Source organism: Neodiprion fabricii, chromosome 3, assembly GCF_021155785.1.
Source record: "Neodiprion fabricii isolate iyNeoFabr1 chromosome 3, iyNeoFabr1.1, whole genome shotgun sequence".
In the NCBI taxonomy this organism is placed as follows: domain Eukaryota; kingdom Metazoa; phylum Arthropoda; class Insecta; order Hymenoptera; family Diprionidae; genus Neodiprion; species Neodiprion fabricii.
In genome coordinates, this window is record NC_060241.1 from 20475647 (window position 1) to 20494853 (window position 19207).

General features: G+C 36.8%; 3 protein-coding genes, 1 long non-coding RNA gene and 1 other non-coding gene across 8 annotated transcripts; 2 read left to right on the forward strand and 3 right to left on the reverse strand.

Annotated features, from left to right (window-relative positions):
* The first annotated feature begins 44 nt into the window (after positions 1-44).
* Positions 45-1966, forward strand: LOC124178434. The gene is made up of 2 exons (XR_006869805.1): positions 45-1105; positions 1677-1966. It is a non-coding gene; the product is annotated as an uncharacterized LOC124178434 (long non-coding RNA).
* Positions 1278-5540, reverse strand: LOC124178418 (threonine--tRNA ligase 1, cytoplasmic). Of its 4 annotated transcripts, XM_046561729.1 has the most exons (6): positions 5394-5540; positions 4093-4132; positions 3655-3741; positions 2038-3593; positions 1614-1903; positions 1278-1500 (listed from the first exon to the last, which is right to left on the reverse strand). In XM_046561729.1, exons 1-6 carry the CDS (start codon positions 5405-5407, stop codon positions 1352-1354), a joined length of 2136 nt encoding a protein of 711 aa, XP_046417685.1. In that variant the 5' UTR covers positions 5408-5540; the 3' UTR covers positions 1278-1351. The 4 variants fall into 4 exon arrangements, with proteins under 4 accessions (XP_046417685.1, XP_046417684.1, XP_046417683.1 ...); XM_046561728.1 differs by lacking the exons at positions 4093-4132; positions 5394-5540 and adding an exon at positions 4225-4357; XM_046561727.1 differs by lacking the exon at positions 5394-5540 and having other exon boundaries at positions 4093-4229.
* Positions 4026-14809, forward strand: LOC124178423. The gene is made up of 5 exons (XM_046561743.1): positions 4026-4130; positions 6607-6613; positions 11388-11651; positions 11909-12248; positions 12621-14809. Exons 3-5 carry the CDS (start codon positions 11551-11553, stop codon positions 13386-13388), a joined length of 1209 nt encoding a protein of 402 aa, XP_046417699.1. The 5' UTR covers positions 4026-4130; positions 6607-6613; positions 11388-11550; the 3' UTR covers positions 13389-14809.
* On the reverse strand, positions 4757-4829 carry Trnar-acg. Its single transcript has one exon. It is a non-coding gene; the product is annotated as a tRNA-Arg (tRNA).
* LOC124178428 (ADP-ribosylation factor-like protein 3) lies at positions 13576-19061 on the reverse strand. Its single transcript, XM_046561751.1, has 4 exons — positions 18540-19061; positions 17723-17909; positions 16488-16669; positions 13576-15334 (listed from the first exon to the last, which is right to left on the reverse strand). Exons 1-4 carry the CDS (start codon positions 18681-18683, stop codon positions 15134-15136), a joined length of 714 nt encoding a protein of 237 aa, XP_046417707.1. The 5' UTR covers positions 18684-19061; the 3' UTR covers positions 13576-15133.
* Between the last annotated feature and the right edge of the window lie 146 nt (positions 19062-19207).

Below are 19207 nucleotides of genomic sequence, written 5' to 3' on the forward strand. Positions count from 1 at the left end.
ACGGGAGGATACTACAGAGATTATCGGTAGACTTAAATCTAAATCATCAGCGCGTTAATGAAACGTAGAAAATTGATTTATCGGTTGTCAGGCGGATCGTCAAGCTGAGGTTTGAACTCGATCCGGAGACACCCGAGCAATATTTTCTGCAGTTTTGCATATCGAACATCTTCCATATAGGTTATAACGGGTTTGATTGTAATTACTATTATTGTTATTACACGATCCAGGATAATTCTGGGGATTGGAGTAGAGAATTGAATTTAATAAAAAAAAAAAAACTTCTGAGTGATTCCTCACGGTACTTAAATCTGTTGATATAAGAAATCACAATCATCGCAGCTAAATGATTGTACAAACATTATTCAACGAATGAGGAATACCAATAATTTATTCAATCAATTTGAATAGAACAATACGTTACATGCATCTTATGTTAACGTAAGCAGGAAATTTATTTTGCACTGTTCAATAAATATAAATACCTAATACATCTTCGTGTGCATACAGTGTAAACAAGTATGTGAAGAATAGTTTTCAGATGTTTTGTTCTACAGGGTCATTTATCACAGTTTCACTAGTGTAATAAAAGTGCAAAAAAATTCTAAACCTTGTATTAATATTCTCCGCACTATTGTAGAGATATACCTGAATTATTTAAGAAGTTCTGTCCACACTGTGCACGAATATTAAAATGAGACAGTTGAATTTTCAGGCATGGACTCTTATAAAAGACGCAAGGAATATTGCGTTCTGAATTGAGAATAATTAGTTAAAAATAAGAAACTTAAACAAAGAGCTGTTGAAACTACTGAGAATATATGTAGGAATTTGCATAAGAAATTTGAATCCCTTCGTCAGCATCGTTTATGATTAATTAACACAAACACAAGCAAATGCGCAAGTGTGCTGGTTTCGCAGGGCGAAGTGTGGCTGGTGGAGAAGGCCGACTGTTCCTGGGACCGGTCGCCTGTTTCCCGCAGCGTCGGAGCTAATGAAGTATTCTTAAATACTGGCCATCACTACAACTGACAACAAACAACTGACGCAACCGATCTTACTTGAAGCCCACATAAGCGGTTGTCTCGATCAAGGGTCACAGATGGTCAGTATTCAATAGATGACCCTATACAAATCATCATCTATAAAACTCATAAATGCTGTGAAACATTGCTCGATACTAGCTATCCAGAGACCTAAAGTTGTTATATTAATCTATTAGAAACTATAGTGCAAGTATAAGCAGTGGATAACATACGATATTGAAAATATAAAAATCAATCATTATCTGTTTACTTTATTTTTTTTTCTTACGGCGGACGCACGTATTGAAATATATCTCAAGTTTGCATTAAAAATTTTCCTCGCAGTTTCTATCTTTCGTTTCTTTGAATGTGTTGAATTTTTTAATCAGTTCTTCCACTGATATTTCTCCATGTACCACATTGTCCCTGGTTCTCACATTTGCGGTACCAGCACTGCGCTCTTTTTCTCCAACAACTGTAAAGAAGTACATGTGTAAAGTCAAACTTGAATTTTTGCAAAACGATCTCTTCAGAATTAAAGCACTTTTTTTTCTACGATTCTTGATGAAATAAGGAGATACTACTCACCAATAATGAAATTAAACTGAGCCAATTGAGCATTTCGAATTTTCTTATTCAATGTGTCGCCAGGGTCAACATCAGCCTCTGCCATAAAACCAGCATCCCATAGTTGCTGCTTTACTTTGAAAGCATAATCATCAAATTGACTACTGACCGATATCACCATTACCTGACGAGGTGAGAGCCAAAACGGCCATTTACCAGCGTAGGATTCAGTCAGGATGGCTATCATCCGTTCAACAGAGCCTAATATTGCTCTGTGGATAATAACTGGCCTGGTTTTTTCCCCTGTTTCGCTGTAATGTAAAAAGATTGTGTAGTAATTAAATAGCAATAGCTTAAGACTGAAAGAACCAAAACTGGTTAGTTTCCAAGTTGCTTCGTCAAGGAGGAAACAAATATCAACTAAGATCGATCTGCGTCAACTCACTTGATATATGACAGATTGAAGCGGATAGGTAGCTGAAAATCTAGCTGAATGGTAGCGCATTGATGAGAGCGTTTGAGCGCGTCCATAATGGTAATGTCAATTTTTGGCCCATAGAAGGCTCCATCCCCTGGATTGATTCTCCATGGTTCTTTGAAGGCGTCCAGACTCTCTGCGAGGGCTTTTTCAGCCTGATCCCAGTCAGCTAACTCTCCCATGTACTTATCAGGCCTTGTGGAGAGGCATAGATTGAATGTGAATCCAAATACAGAGTAAACATGTTTGAGGAAATCTAGAGCCCCTGATACCTCCTGCTTGATTTGATCTATTGTGCAAAATATATGGGCATCATCCTGTTGGAATCTTCGAACTCTAATCAGGCCAGTAAGCGCCCCTGACAATTCATTTCTGTGCAGGACTCCAAAGTCTGCCATCCTGAGGGGTAGCTCTCTCCAGGATCTTGTGCGCTGGTCGAACATTAGACAGTGCCCAGGACAGTTCATTGGTTTCAGAGCATACACCTCTTTTTCAACTTCAAAAGAAAACATGTTTTCCGCATAGTGGGCCCAGTGACCCGAAGTTTGCCATAATTTACTGTTGTATATGTTTGGGGTAACGACTTCCTGGAAACCACGCTTTCTGTACTCTGTGCGGATGAAATCTATCAGAGTGTTATACAGATGGGCACCTCTAGGCTGGAAAAAGCATGATCCAGGAGAAAGCTCGTGGAAGAAAAATAGCTCCTGTTCTCTACCGAGCTTTCTATGATCCCGCTTGGCTGCTTCCTCCTGAAACTTTTCCCACTCCTTGAGCTGTTTTGTATCAGGAAAACTGATGCCGTAGACCCTCTGCAGCGTCTCTGCTTCGGCATTGCCCTCCCAGTAGGTAGAAGAGTTCTTGGTCACCTTGATTGCCTTAACTTTACCAGTATGCCGTACGTGAGGCCCTCTGCAGAGATCAATCAGGGAACCGCAACGGTACACAGTTGTTGTTGGAGTGTTCACTTTTTCATTAAGAATGCGAACCTTGAACTCATTGTATTTAAACATTTCCAGCAGGTCCTCCTTCTTCATCTCGAGTCTCTCAAAGGTCTGTTTTTCCTTGACTATACCCTTTATTAGGCTTTCAAGCTGGGGAAAATCCTGATTTGATATTCCTTTATCACCTAGATACATGTCATAGTAAAATCCATTCTCAATGGGCGGTCCGTAACATAGGCAACCTGCGTACGCCCGCTCCATGGCTTCGCCCAAGACGTGTGCAGAGGAATGCCAAAAGACCGCCTGACCCTCAGGATCATCGAATTTGATTAGCTGTAGCTTGCAGTCTGCTTCCAAAGGGCGATCCAGATCCCACAGTTCCCCGTTCACCTTTGCTATTACAGTGTTATCAGCCAATCCGGGGCTTATTCCCTTGGCAATGTCATAAGGACTGCTTCGCCAAGCCTGAGCATCAACCTGCTTTCCATCAGGTAATGTCACCTTAATATCAAAGGTCGATTTTGCAGCTAATTCAGCGTCGTATTCAGCTTTTAGCTTGTCAAATAATACTTGCCGCTCCTGGGTGGGAGAAAAATTGTGTCAATTTTGCAGCAAGTTCAGTGAACGACAGAAGTATTACCTGAATGTAAGATGGCCATGGTCTCTTTTCAGAAATGCCTTGCTGTTCCTGCGGAGGCTTTTTGTTTTTCGGTGGTTTCATTTTTGACTGAATGAACAACAATGCGTATTACAATCTAATTTTGTTTTATTGTTTATACTGGCAGAGCCATCAAGTATAATGACTGATTGATATACATTGACGAGATCAGAGACACATGTGCGTACGGAATTTAAGGTTACGTTAGTCTATCGATCTTCTTCGGTGGTACAAGTAATTGATGTTGCGTCAGAAACGGAAAAAACAGTGTTTCAACGTCTGAATTCTAATGTTTAGTATTCTCAATATGGAGTCAGGGCTGCTTTTCGGTTTATGTTAAACGAACTCGAGAGATTAAAAAAAGATCAAATAGCAAAACTACATTCACAGAAGTGTAAGAACGAATATGTCATAACCAACCGAAGCATATGTCCGCACCGTGCCGTGGTATAATGCAAGTTTTGGACTACGAAAAGCGAGGTTTTTCAGCATATTTACGTTACAGAATAATGGAATAAGTTGATTATAATAGTGAAACTTGCGTGCTCATGCCTTTTTATCACTCAAATTCACGTTTTGTAACTCCGAGGCTACGCTGTCGCTCATCTTGGCTGCCGCACGAACTCGCCGACCAACTACTCCACCTGCTTCGTGGATATATAGCTTAAGGTTAGGTCAGGTTAGGTTAGCTTAAGCCAGCGACATCTGCGGCCCGAAACCGCTGATGCATTATACATATACGTGCATGTCGGGTGCTTACTCTTCAAATGCAGCAAAACGCTCTCATACAATATATAATCTGACATTGATTATGCGCATAGAACCGAAGAACGAATACAGTTTGGAACTGACGACGTGTCGCGGACTACAAAGTTGTTAAAAAAAATCATGTTCGATATATCAAGTGTATGAGCTGCAGCCATATCACATGCAACAAGTGTAATGTCTACATCCACATTGAGGATTTCTACACCACAAAATCGTTGATTTGCAAGATCGTTTAATTATATTGCAAATTGCTATTCCATCTGATCATGCTCGTCCAAAAAAGTACGCAACTTTTGGAAAAAAAATACCGTACAAGCGATCCTGCCAGGATTCGAACCTGGAATCTTCTGATCCGTAGTCAGACGCGTTATCCGTTGCGCCACAGGACCATGCTGTGCTGAGATGTGGAATTACAATTTAGTTCTAACCAATGCTTCTAACAAGTGTCAACTTGATGTTCAGGATTGCAAACTCTACTTGCGTCTACAATTTTTTTTTATATGATGCAAAATAATACAAAATAGATTAAGTCTAGATAAAAATATATAAATTATGTCACTAATTATCCGTGTTTGAACTAAATCTAGTTACTGAGAAATCAATGTTATAAATGGACAAATGAAGCCGAATAGCACAGCTATGAATCTGCTCCGTTCTGTAGTTCCGTGTGATTTTGGTACATGGGATGGCAGGGTTTTTGAAGATCATGGACATGTAAGAATAGACCTTGGAAGTACGGAGGTGGCCCAAGGGTGAATGCGGAAGCGCAGCAGAAGGAAAAAACCGCATATGGATCCCCCTATATCTCTGTCTAAACGCGCATCCACGCTCAGCGTTTTATAAGCTAAGAAAAGAATATCAAATCGTAAAATGCTGTTATTCATTTTTATTACAATTTTATGGAAACATGAATAATACACACACGTACATACTGTATTATCATATACTGTAATAAAATGTAAAACATAAGAAACCAGCATTAACAATAGGAATTAATGTATAAGTATGTATAGGCAATTGAAATTGAACTATTATCTCCGAAAAATTGAGTTGTTCAATGAGTAGCGAGTAAAACTTTCGAATTTTATAATTCAACGCTTTTACTGTGTCGATTGCGAAAGGTCAAGCGAGGGAGAGATGTTGGAATTGCCAAAGGTATGTGCACCTTCTCGACTTTAATTAAGAAACGAAAATTATCAAAAAGAAAAATATATTTACATGGAATTTACTCTGATTAAACTAGAGAAATCCGGAGGTATTACATATGCGACATTCGACATGCGTTACGCATAATCGAATGAGTTAAATTTACGCGTAAATAAAAGTATCATTTGAAGAATTTACAATACGTTAGTATTGGATCAGTGAAAGTAAGTTTACTTATGCTCGTTTCCACACCACCGCGAGCGGTAGAGCACCCGGAGCGTTTTTTTTTACGTGGTATCCCCAGTAGGCCTACTCCACGGAGAATAGTAGCATTGAATAGTATCGATGAAAGATGACTGTTTTAATTATGGATGAAGGGTGATTGTTATCTTATATCCGAACGACGATTGACTTTGGATGTTCGCAAATGGATTTTTTTCTTATGAGATATGAGATAACCACTGAAACAGAGAACCTGGTGAATACGCAAATCAATCAAAAACTGGACCAAGATCGAAAACACGGATCCCTGTAAGACTTTGGCATTTATCTATCAGAAGACGATGCAGAAATCTCTGACGACAGAGCTGTATAATTCTACAGTGAAATACAAATCAAATATGATCTATGAGCGACTCGAGAAAATAACTCTGACACTAAAACGATCGCAATAAAAGATTGTAAAACCATTTTTTTTAAAACTAGAGCTGAATAAATTTTACCACACTTTGTGATCATGGTGATTCTGAACTATATCGCTAAATCTATGTAGCGGTGAAATCACAATGACTGACCCTGAACCAGACCTAAATCAGACCTATGCCTAAAAAATGAGACGTTAATTTTTCAGTATATCAGTAGACCTCAGTTACCTGGAACAGATGATAATGCCATTAGTGACATATATTGATAGACAAAAATATACTAAGAATTAGCTTAGATAAGTGAACCATACAATTAACGAAAAATGAGACAAATTAATTTTTTGAAACAGACAGACAATTTGATTAGACAAAACAGGTAAGATGTTTGATTAGCTGAAATAGACAAAAGGTTTAATTAACTGAAATAGACTGAAAGTTTGATTAGCTGAAAAAGACAAAAGGTTTGATTAGCTGAAACAGATAGAAGGTTCAATTGGGTGAAATGTACAAAAAGTTTGATTAACTGAAATATACAGGGGGTTCAGTTGGCTGAAACAGACAAAAGCTTTGATTAGCTGAAACAGACAAAAGGTTTGATTAGCTGAAACAGACAAGTGGTTTGATTAGTTGAAAGAGACAGAAAGTTTGATTAACTGAAACAGAGAAAAGGTTTGTTTGACTGAAACAGACAAAAGGTTTGACTAGCCGGTACAGACAATGGTTTGATTAGCTGAAACAGATGAAAGGTTTGATTAGCTGAAGCAAACAAAAAGTTTGATTAACTGAAACAGAGAAAAGGTTTGTTTGACTGAAATAGATAAAAGGTTTGATTGGCTGAAACAGACAAAAGGTTTGATTAGCTGAAACAGACAAGTGGTTTGATTAGTTGAAAGAGACAGAAAGTTTGATTAACTGAAACAGAGAAAAGGTTTGTTTGACTGAAACAGACAAAAGGTTTGACTAGCCGGTACAGACAATGGTTTGATTAGCTGAAACAGATGAAAGGTTTGATCAGCTGAAGCAAACAAAAAGTTTGATTAACTGAAACAGAGAAAAGGTTTGTTTGACTGAAATAGATAAAAGGTTTGATTGGCTGAAACAGACAAAAGGTTTGATTAGCTGAAACAGACAATGGTTTGATTAGCTGAAACAGACGAAAGGTTTGATTAGTTGAAGCAAACAAAAAGTTTGATTGGCTGAAACAGAGAAAAGGTTTGATCAGCTGAAACAGACAGAAAGTTTGATTAACTGAAACAGAGAAAAGGTTTGTTTGACTGAAATAGACAAAAGGTTTGATTCGCTGAAACAGACAAAAGGTTTGATTAGCTGAAACAGACGAAAGGTTTGATTAGCTGAAGCAAACAAAAAGTTTGAATGGCTGAAACAGACAAAAGGTTTAATTAGCTGAAACAGACAGAGGTATGGTTAGCACAATCACAAGTCATACACTGACAAAAAATGGGTTGAGTCCAACATGATATTCACTTTAATATTAGCTGCTTCGATTATTAATTGCATTGCTGAGCAACAAGCATTCTAAATTTTTTGATTCCACATCTCTTTCTGTTTTGAGTTATTAAAGTGAATATTTTTTTCGACCGAACATCCTATAGTTCTCACTGCATTTGTTACAAAATTGGTTTTGTTACTCTGAAATAGAAAATAATGTGATCAGTTAAACGAGTACTTCTGTACATTTCGGATATATTTCATAAATAATTACACCAAGATTTCTTACTATCAGTATACACTACCGAGATTTTTGTTCCTGCGCGTTGATCGCTGGTTTTCAAATGTCGCGCTTTCTATCATAACTGAAAGGTATCAAGTCCACGCGCAAAAGGCGTCGTGGAACTTGAAAATTTTCTTATCGGTTAAAAAGTTGCTGACGAACTGAAAAATCAGCACATCGAGAGTGCGTAACTTTTTTATATACTGTTTTCAAAATCGACGTGCAAAAAACGTGTCCAACTTCACTTATTAATTTACGCGCATGAAGCTGCGTCCAATTCTCGTTATTAATTTACGCGCATGAAGCTGCGTGCAATTCTCGTTATTAATTTACGCGCATGAAGCTGCGTCCAATTCTCGTTGCTAATTTACGCGCATGATGCTGCGTTCAATTTTCGTGATTAATGTACGCGCAATAAGGCGCGACAGATTAAACTGTCAAAAAATTTGTATATTCTGGGACTTGTCCTAAAAATTCTGTAGAAACCCAATCCGCATCTGCATCTTTTAGATATCAGATACATTGCTATGCGGATTGTTGTTCTCAGATTACAAATCAAATTGAAACTGGGAGGGAGGTTGGAGGGCATGCATTATTGTGTGGCGTGACGGTCGGCGATCCTCTTCGACGCGAAGTCTTCGAGCTCAGCATCTCTCCCCATCTAGCGTACCACGGAACGCGATAAATGGTCCAGAGATACGTTTTGCCCATTCAGACGATCACAGAGATTAATCTAATGGAATAACGATCGGTGATGACTAAATAATCGAATTGCATAACGATTGAAAAATCGTTGCAAAGTGACAAGAAAAGAGAAATTTAATCCCGTTAATACTCAAATGTTTACAAATGGTTGAGAGACTCGAATGTGGAGTCTTTTGGGAAAAAAATGTCTGTGATCGTTTGACGCTGTGGATTACAAAAGTTAGTAACATCACGGTACGTCGCGACCTTCCTACCCTCGCCTGTTTCCCAACGAAGCCACCCAACGGAAAAGAGAGATTCACACACTCATGCATAAACCCCGCGACGGATCCCAAAACGTCCACCTACCTACCCGGTTACCTATATTCGACCTAAACGATTCTCCATTTTTTCCAACACACATCATTCTTCATCATTTGCGCCGTGGTCACTGACTTACATTTTCGTTGGTTACCTGTTGGGAGCAAAATGTTTTTGTATCGTAGTCTGCCTTCTCAGAATACAGTATCGCGGTTGTATCCCGCTAACTCTAATATTGCATTTGTTATTTTAGTAAATGTTGGCAGACTATCGGTACATTAACCTTTGGTAAAATTGATTAAAACATCCTGAATGCTAATTAGCATTTTTCTAAGCGAGCTAAGCCTGCAGTTGATCAATACTTGTTGGCTGTTAAAAGATTGAAAATGATATATAAGATGCAAATTGATTACGTTACGTTATGCCAGACTTTGGAATTTTATCAATTTAACTGTGCATAATTGTGGATAATTGAATACTTTTGAAACCTCAGGTGAACCCACCACTTAAACGGCATCATCGGTAAATTCAAACGTAGATTATTACATCAGTTACGAAACACAATTCCATCTCGCGAGTGCCGAGTAAGCGATGGTTACCTGTCGCGATGCTCATTCCACTTTTAGCAACGTGTAAAACGTCTAACTTTAAGTAAGCTACGTTAAATTGCATTGCGAAAAAAAAATGATCCGACTGAAAGTCAAGCACGTTGCGATTGTGAATGAGCCTATCCATGCAGCTAATAAATCGAAGACTTGTGTAACAATTGTTACCGCCACGCCACGTGACAAAGGAATCCCAGGGAAATACCCGTAACCTAACACATGCAAACTCACCAACGTTGCCGAGAAATGGAAAAGTTACTCGGAAGTCTCTGCTTAAATCTGTGAAAAACAAAACACGACACTTGAATTAATTTAGGAAATTGGCTTTTCAGTTTTCAAATTAATTATTACTGATGTCTTGTTTCATATTTACGAATTCGTTCAGCTTTAAATGACCACCGTGAACTATCAATCAATAATTAAAATAAGTATTGTTACCTCGACTCTGGGCTGTTCCACACTTTCACATGTAGTAGTTGTAGCATCTCAGGTTTATCGATAAAGCGACGCACTTTTCACATAATTCAGATCACTAATCTCTTATGCACAAATCCACACCGCAATAACACTCGATCCTACACTCACTTTTTGTGCTGTAGCTGTCTGTTTGCACCGACTGAATAAATTTGCTAACAGTGCAACTGCGCATTCGCCGAAAATCAGGCAAAAAAATAATAAAATTGACACTCGACGCACAAAAACAAAAATACACATCACAGAAGTCCGAAGTTACACAAAACAATGAAAACTCGGGACACGAAATTCACCTTCAACGTTCGCAGGATGTTTTTATTTCGTAACTCGGTTTTTCTTCAGGCTACACGCGGCTCGTCGTGTATTATTCACAGATGAGTATGGTGGAAATGCGCTGACCGAACAACGTAACACAACCCGAAGAACGCAGTCTGAATGTTGAACTAATACCGATACCACGTGATTTCGGCCCGATTGTTTGGAACCGACTGATGCCGCCCGGCGCTCAGAAGCGAATAAAATCAGTTCTCTGAAGCACGGAAGATAATCATCCCCCCCTCCGCGTACCTGGCCCTCTTCCCGCGGAGTGGGGGTAGGTGATCTGCACACGCCTGTCTAGCTGTTCTTCCCCCCTCGTGACTACCCCGTTTACCAGCGTTGGTAGAGCAACAGAGAGGGCGGGAGAATTATTAGCTTCTGTCCTTTAGAGGACCGATTCAAATCCGTTGACGGGACGCTACGCCGTTGTTCACGCTCTATTTTATATATCTCTATGGTGTCAACAGCCGGGTAAGAAAAACACCACGCAAGCTATGCGCAACACGAACGAACTTAAAAAGCATTGCCATAATATGCGACATTAGGCGAAGTTTCAATTCTACTACACTCACGGGGTTGACTATTCTTATACGTCCATGGTAGTCGGGGTTATGAAATAGAAGGGAAAAAATTGTAGTGGGTCGGTCGGATGTTCCAATCGTATTACTCTCTCTCGGTATTTCGTATGCGGTATGCCCATGTCTGTTGGCAGCATTTTGCTTCCGCTGCCGACACATTTTCACGGACAAATATTCGCTGTCGCAGCCTCGCACTGCTTGCTGCCGCGTAATTTTGCTGCCCATGAAAATCTAATCTTATATCCCACGTTGTAAATTTCGAACGGAATGACGGAATAGAATGAAAGCAAATTTGCCCTTTTCGCTTTATTCGTCAAACAATTTACGTATTTTCCTATAGAAATGCTTCCTTTTTTATGACCCTTACGTACGAAATTATGATGAAATAGTAAAAATATTTAATATTTAGAAATAATGCAAATTCGCATTCATTCTGTTCCTTCAGTCAGTTTGAAACTTACCTGTGTGGAAGGAACGGAACTCCAAAACTCGACACTTGATAGTTGAGGTCCTCATTGTCGATGATGCTATAATGTGGCCATGATACACTTGGCACATGTTTTCGGGATGAAATTCAACATTTGAAAAAGTGAAAAACCAAACGCAATATGACAAAAGTACGCAAACAAAAGCGCAAGAAGAGGTTCAGAGCGAACGTGAATCGCAAACGTTTGCGAAACAAACTTCAAAAACTACCGAAAATCGATTGGTAAGCAATCCTAACCTAATCTGACTTATCCTATAAATTGGAATTATTTGATATCGCAAGTTGACTGAAATTATAAGTTTTTTGCACAAGATACCAATATTCTTATAAATCTTTTTCATTTCGCAATTCGTCTTTATTCTCATTTTTTTCTTATATTAAAACAAAATAAAAAGGAAAAACGTATGACAAGAGACATAAACACATTCTCAGATACAATTCTTTGATGCATTTGTCGATAATCAATCATTTTTTTCTAGCAAAGAAATTGAGAATGAGTGGGAGCGCAAGAAATCGATACGCTCAAATTTAAATGAAATGGGCCTAACATACGATCCTAACGAGGTTTTGCAAATTCGTTCAATAAAGCAAGATTTGATTGGAGTTATTAAGCGGGATAAAATTATCACCGAGAATAACGTTCAGGAAGTAGATGAAGAATATTCTACGAATCAAATAAGTCTTTTCAAACGAAAGATCCATGTTGCCAACGATCTCGAAAATGAAGCCAAGGCACCAAGGGAACGCTTATTCCGTCTGCCCAAGAATCAGGTTCAATTTATCACTTATATGATGGAAAAGTATGGAGATGATTATAAGGTAAGGACCAATCAAACCATAAGGAGAAAACAAAAATATAAGACTGACGAGGTTTTTTTTTTAAATCCATATCTTACTTATTTGTTTTGAACTCCGATCTCATCAAAAAAGTTGCCGGGATTCTTTTTACATTCAAAATGTATATGTAATATTAACATTTTGTCGCACAATCGAGAAATTTTCCAGAAACCTCAGTTTGCAAAATGTAAAATGAAAACCACTTTATGCATCTAATTATTCCTGAGGTTATTTAACGGTACTGATATGTAATGCTGCAGAATATTGACGCTACGAAAATTTGCAAGAAATAATTGTAATAGCAGTTGGATCTCTTAAACTACTCTTCTGAATTTACCCTTTTTTCTATTCCAGGCTATGGCTAGGGATAAAAAGAATTATTACCAATTGACTTGGTGCCAAATCCGAGGTAAAATAGACAAACTCAAAAGTATACCAGAGCAGTATGCAGAATACCTTTTGAAGACTGGTGAAATTGTACTCGATGATCCAACGCCGCTTGAAGAAACCAAGAAAAGGATCGGCGAAGAGAATGCAATGAAACATTCTGTTCCGAACAAACAGAAAGTTGTAAAAAAAAGAAAATCACTGTGGGAAGTTGAGTCCATTGGAGATGACGATGAGACTGATGAATTCCATATTGGCAATAAAAATTTGAGTGATGATACAAACAATGCCAATAGTATTCACAGCAAGAATGGATTGAAAAAATTGAAACTATTCTCTGACGATGAGAGTGATGCTGAACATGCACCTGTTGAAACAGATAAAAAAACATCTGCTAAGCTGAAGAATGCAAATCGAAATAGAAAACAACTGGATTTGAATGAAAAAAATATACCGATAGACCATAAGCATAATTCTAATTCGCGGAATTACTGTAACTTAGTTGAAGAAAATCAAACTGAAGATTCGGCTAATAAGCGTCGAAAGAGTAACTTGGTGCTACAAAAATGCGACTCTAGTGACAGCGACAATGATGATGAAGAAGCATCACTAGATGGAGATAATCCAGCTGATGGATTTGTTAATCTGAGCGATATGGGCGAGGAAGAACTTTCGGAAGATGATATATTAGACGATGGTGAATTCCTAACACACAGCAATGATGAGAGTGATTAAAATAGTACCCTCTTTTTGTATTGTACAAAATTCATATCTTTTCTGACCAAGTATTGCTGTAAATATAATAATAAAAATTCTGTTATAAAAATCCAAAATCTTTGGTGAATGCAGCATCTATATTTTTCGTTTCTATTTCCACTTTAGTTGGTGCTACAGCATTTTTAGCGGAATGAAAACTCTGTGATATTATTGAATGAATTTTTATTATATTAATGACAAGTAACAGTACATCGATTTCTCATATGGCACTACCCTGACGGTTAAATGTTGTTTTTATTATCCTCAGATTTTTATCAATAGAAATTATTACCATTTTTGACATGCACATGCCGAAGCCTGAAAGAGAACTAGATTTTAACACGATACACGTTCACTATTGACCCTGTGAATTCATGAGGATTTTTTCTATCAGCGAAAATCAATACAGGCAGTACCTCACGGGGTGTAATAATAATTAATCATAGGTTTACAGATTTGTATACAAAAGAGCCAAAACATGAGCGCTATTCACACTTCAAAAATATGTAACTTTAAAAAAATACATCTCACCTCAATATTGATATGAACCAAATGTCTTATTTTGTAATGCGACTCATGCATACTTTTATACAGTCTACGTGAATACATTAACAATAATTCAGAAGTTATTTATACTTCAGCTGCAATTCTCATTAAATAAATCTCATTCCACCATCATTCATAATTACGAATAATTGAAACAAATTTGTCTAAATTTGGTTTTGGTTCTACCTTATTATATCTTATTCGTTTTAATACTTGGTATACAATAGAATGTAAGATCATTCGGTTGTCAAAAGAAGTCAGAGAAAATTTGATTCGTATCAGAATTGTGGTTTCCGTTTTCACAAATGCTTCTTTCATACAAACTGATACAATCCTGGATACTACATAAAATGTTCAAGTTGTCAGCTTCGGTTCTCATAAATTTGAAAGATCAGACAAATTTTAACATTTTAGTAGCTGAAAACGTATCAAAATATTATCAGGTCGAAAGTAAATTCGAATCAACATAAAATACCGTAATTGTAAAAAACTTCAACTACCTTTTCCAAGGTTTTCAGTTGGTAATATGCTCCGTACGAATATCTGGTTTAAGTATGACTGTATTCGACTATAATAGTTTAGATTTCGCAGAATTCATCGTTGAGTTGCGTACATAATAAATAGAACAAAAAAACTAAGGAAAGCTCGTTGTAAATCACGGCAATAAATTTGTAATAGACGGAACATAATTCATTTCAGAAACAATAGTATAGAAACATGTAAATTCTCTCTTGATCCATCCATGATACCCTCCCTGATTGCAAATCTTCGAAGACCACCACCCGTAGACGTAAGATTTACAAATTTGACAGAAAAACATTGACTGCAGATGAGCTTGTGAAATTGCATTACAAGAACGAAAAAAAAAAAATATACGTAACTGCAGTAGCGAACTAACCAAACTATTATTGTAAGATGACTGCAATTAGTAGAGTTTATTAACAAAATGAGGTATCCTGAAGATATTTTCAAGATTTCTAGCTCAACCGATGCATCAAATGCATAAAAAGTATTAGTGCGCTGTTTATTTACCATCTATTGATATACTTTGTTCATGTCTTTTTGCGGCTAGAGCTTTTTTGTAGTTGTTTTTTGTTGCCGTTTTGTTTTCTTGGTTTTTTTATTATAATAAATTGATTTCTTAGATTAAGCATATGTTGAAATTAAGTTAATGAAGTTCATGCGGCCATAGTGAATAACTTTTTTCGAACTGCTTCGATAGACGGATGATGCCAGGTGTAGGTTGTGAGTCCAGGAGGAAGGTCTGGTAGTGGTCGAGTTTGGCAGCCGATAACTACAACTTTGTGTTTATTAGGTGGGATGCTGTGTAAGTCTAAAGCCTCCTTAACTTGATCTGGCCTCAAGGCGTTAGGTGAGTCCTGAAAATGATTTTCAAAAATTTTGCACAATATAATATGCATCCCATTTATATGGCATATTTCATCTCAAATTTCAAGAATATTTTACTCGACCATGTTTTTGTGTTACCATTCACAAAAAGCAATTATAATAATTTATGGTTTCGTTACATTGACACATCTTGAAATGAATTTCATCCAGGGGACAAGCTTTTTTTAAATAGATTATAATTTATATATAACTTCACAGTTTGGTATGAATATTTTCTAAAACTACCTATTTATAGAAGTTTTTTCCAAACCATTAGAAATATGGTTCTCACGTAATGTTTTCATAAATCTTATCCATCAATAAAACGGCATAATCAATGTGACATAGGGGGGGGGGGGGGGGGGGGTTTAAATTTTATTGTTCGAAATATTGATGTTGGAAGACGAATGATTTTTTCGTTGCATCGATTTTGATAATTATTGACATCCAGGAGTGGAATTGTATTTGCATAGCTTTCAAAGGCTTTATAAAATTAAAAATTTGCTAAAATTTAATCGAAATTCGTTTATACATTTCTATATGACTACATCGGTATATTGCTAATACTCAGTAATACATAAATGACTGTATACTTTCCTGGTTAAGGTACCACTAACACCAGAAAGAAAATAATTATGTTACTTCTGACTTGTTAACTCTTCATTATTCTTATTACTGCTACAAATTTTAGAATGTTACTACAAATAATGTCATAAAAGAATTCTCATGATCACTTTTTGAAAACCAGGTCGTGGTGGAAAAATAATTTTATTCCCATATTGAGTAACATTGACAAACGATAATGCATGCTGTGAAAAAAATTTAACATTTGATTGGCATTTTGCGTCACATGATTTATCCAGATTTCATGTAAAAACTACATTTAAACGAAGAGAAACATTCATTTACAAAATAACAGCAAACCATTACGAATTTAAAAAAATATGGTGCAATACTATTCGAAACTTACGAGATTTACGTGTAAGTGCTGTAATGGCCTTAGAGGAAGAATCAAGCTTTTCCATCTGATTTGACATGAAATGCTTCTTTATACGTATTGATTGAATTTGTTTAATTACTCAAAGGGGATGAGAGGAACAGAATCGATGAAAACATGAAAAAAACAAAAATTCAAGGATTTACCTGTTTGTTTGCAATAACTAAGATCGGCACTGTATCCATCCTTGGATCACCCAATAATTGCTTCAGCTCTGAAACTGCTAGTGATAATTTATTCGTGTCCGCAGCATCTACCATAAACACTAGCAGATCTGTATCTTGAAGAAAGTTGCTCCAATAGTTTCTTGTTCCATCAGCTCCGCCAACTATGAGTTGAAATTTCATAAGTCATGTGTGAACGAAATTATGTGTGATAATAAAGAGCTTGATGAGGGTGTATATGAATAGATAGCTACAAAAATGGGTGACTTAGGAATTCATATTTCGATAAAAAATTATTCAATGCGATGAGGATTTTATTTATTCAAAAATGTGTAGATTGAGCTTCATTTACATATTTGCTTATTAGAATCAATCGATAGGAAGCATTGTTATTACCAATAAAGTTAACCCAACTTCAAATTTAGAAACAAATCGATTTATTACTGGATATTTTTTTTTTTTTTGGTGCGATCACGCATTTTTTCAACTACCGTACTTTAACAAAAATCGAATAAAAAACATGTAAAGTTTGGGCGATAAATCGAATTTCAACTTTGAACGGTCACAGTTTCATTAAGAAAAAAGTTTTTCATCATGGCAAAAAGGGTGAACTATCCTAGAATACTGTCTCCAAATTAAAAATAAATTGGTGGAGCTGTTTTTTAGGTATTACAGGCACTGCAAAACATGTCAAGCAAAATGGTTGACGTTATTGCCAGTAAAAATGCTTCCTAATAATTGATTCTAATAATAAACAATTTAAATGAAGCTCGACATATCTACTTTTGAATAAAAAAAAGTTGCAATTAAATTGAACAATTAGTTGTCAGGATATAGGTTCCTAAAATTTACCAAATTTTTCAGCCGTCTACTCATATATATCTCCTCACTGATATTAGTATATTGTACCAAGTATAGTTGATCCTGAATATAAGCCTACTTCTGATTCTAATAAGACTTTGTTTCAGTACTATTTTTTTAATACATTCTAAATATGGATGTTTTTTTCAAACACATGCAGCATCAAAAATCTTGATACATGTATATTGAAAATAATATACTACAATCATCTGATACCAGTCTAACGGACTGTTAAAAAATTGGATAAAACAGTAATCAAATCTCAAACTTGCTATGTTATTCTGACAAATTTTAGAGAAATTTAATGGAATCTAATTGGGGCAAACGGACAATGATATATTGAACAATCTACACACTTTCCCAAATGTTGAGTGTATAGGATCCAGTTTGGAATTTGAAGACAGCAAAGCCGTTTGTTGATGGTGGAGGAACTGAGTAAGAGGTTCCAGTGACAGTAGCTGCTATAACTTGGTTCATAACTGAAGTTTTCCCAGCTCCATCCAAGCCTAGGAGAAGCACTCTCTTCTCATTGCTATCATCGATCTGTAAACAGAATAATTTAGTTGTATTAAGGATATAATAATCAACATGTATATGAAGTTTTGATTGATCAAGCTCAAATGCAAAGTCAAGTTTGAGCTGATACTAAGTTCCAAGAATCTAAAAATAATTTGAGTCCAAGAGCAACAAGTAGTGAAATCATGGCTCAAAATCAAAATAAACTGCTTGTTTATCAGCAGAAATTACATCAGTGATATTTTGTACATATGATGTTCAAACTTGATCATTCAACACTTCATGTACATTGGTCAACGGTGACGATGCAGTTCTTTATAATACTGTCTTCATGACAGTAGCAATAGAAAAATTTTCATCTATTACGTAACAATAACGAACGTATGATTACTACATGGAAAATGGAATGTATAAATAATGTTGTGACTTCATCAAGTTTAATGTAAGCTACTTAAGCAGTTCAAAAGATCAACTTTCGATACAGCAATGGAAATGAGCCGTTAACAAAAACTTGAAATTTCATTGTTCCATCGGTGAGTGATGACGAATCAGATATAAGAGTGAAGTTTTAAATGAAAGGAACAAGTGAAAGTACTGTTGGACTTAATACATGTATAAGCGATAATATGGAGCTGTATATGAATGAGTCTCCCTAACCTTCGAGACCTCCTCGAAACCTTCGTCTATCGATTTCAATTCTCTTTTCCTCCAGTATCTGTAGGCGACGTAAGCCCCGACGCAGGCACAGCCGACAAGAAAAACGGTTTTCCTACCACCGCACCGTGTCACGTTCCCAACCATATCAGAATTTTTTAAACTACCTGCCGCGCCGTTTAATCTCTTTATGAACCGCCTGATAGAAAACGCGGCCTTCTATTTTATTTATTCGGGTGGTACAGCTAATTACTTATCGCATTATACTACACTAATGGAATAACTACACCCCGCACGTACGGGTAATCGCAGTCGCTGCGGTCGCTGCAAGTATGCAATATTGCAATTTAGTTGGACTTCGGTGAACGTTTAATGGCAATCCGAATATGCATGTCCTGCATACGTATATATACATATATTTGTCTGCTCAACGTGACAGCGTCACAAAATGTCACCCGCTGTATCGCGTTTGGCCGGAGTATGTATGGAGCGCAGAGGTAAAAGCTGAAGCACATCAAACTCCAGAAACATTCGGCAGAACGCAGAAGCCATAGCGCATGCGCTGCTACAAAAGCAAGTACTTTTGCTACGTTTGAATAAATGTATGTGGATAAAAACTATTCGCTATGTACGCACGATTCGATATTATAAGCAGTTATTTGATTATTTCA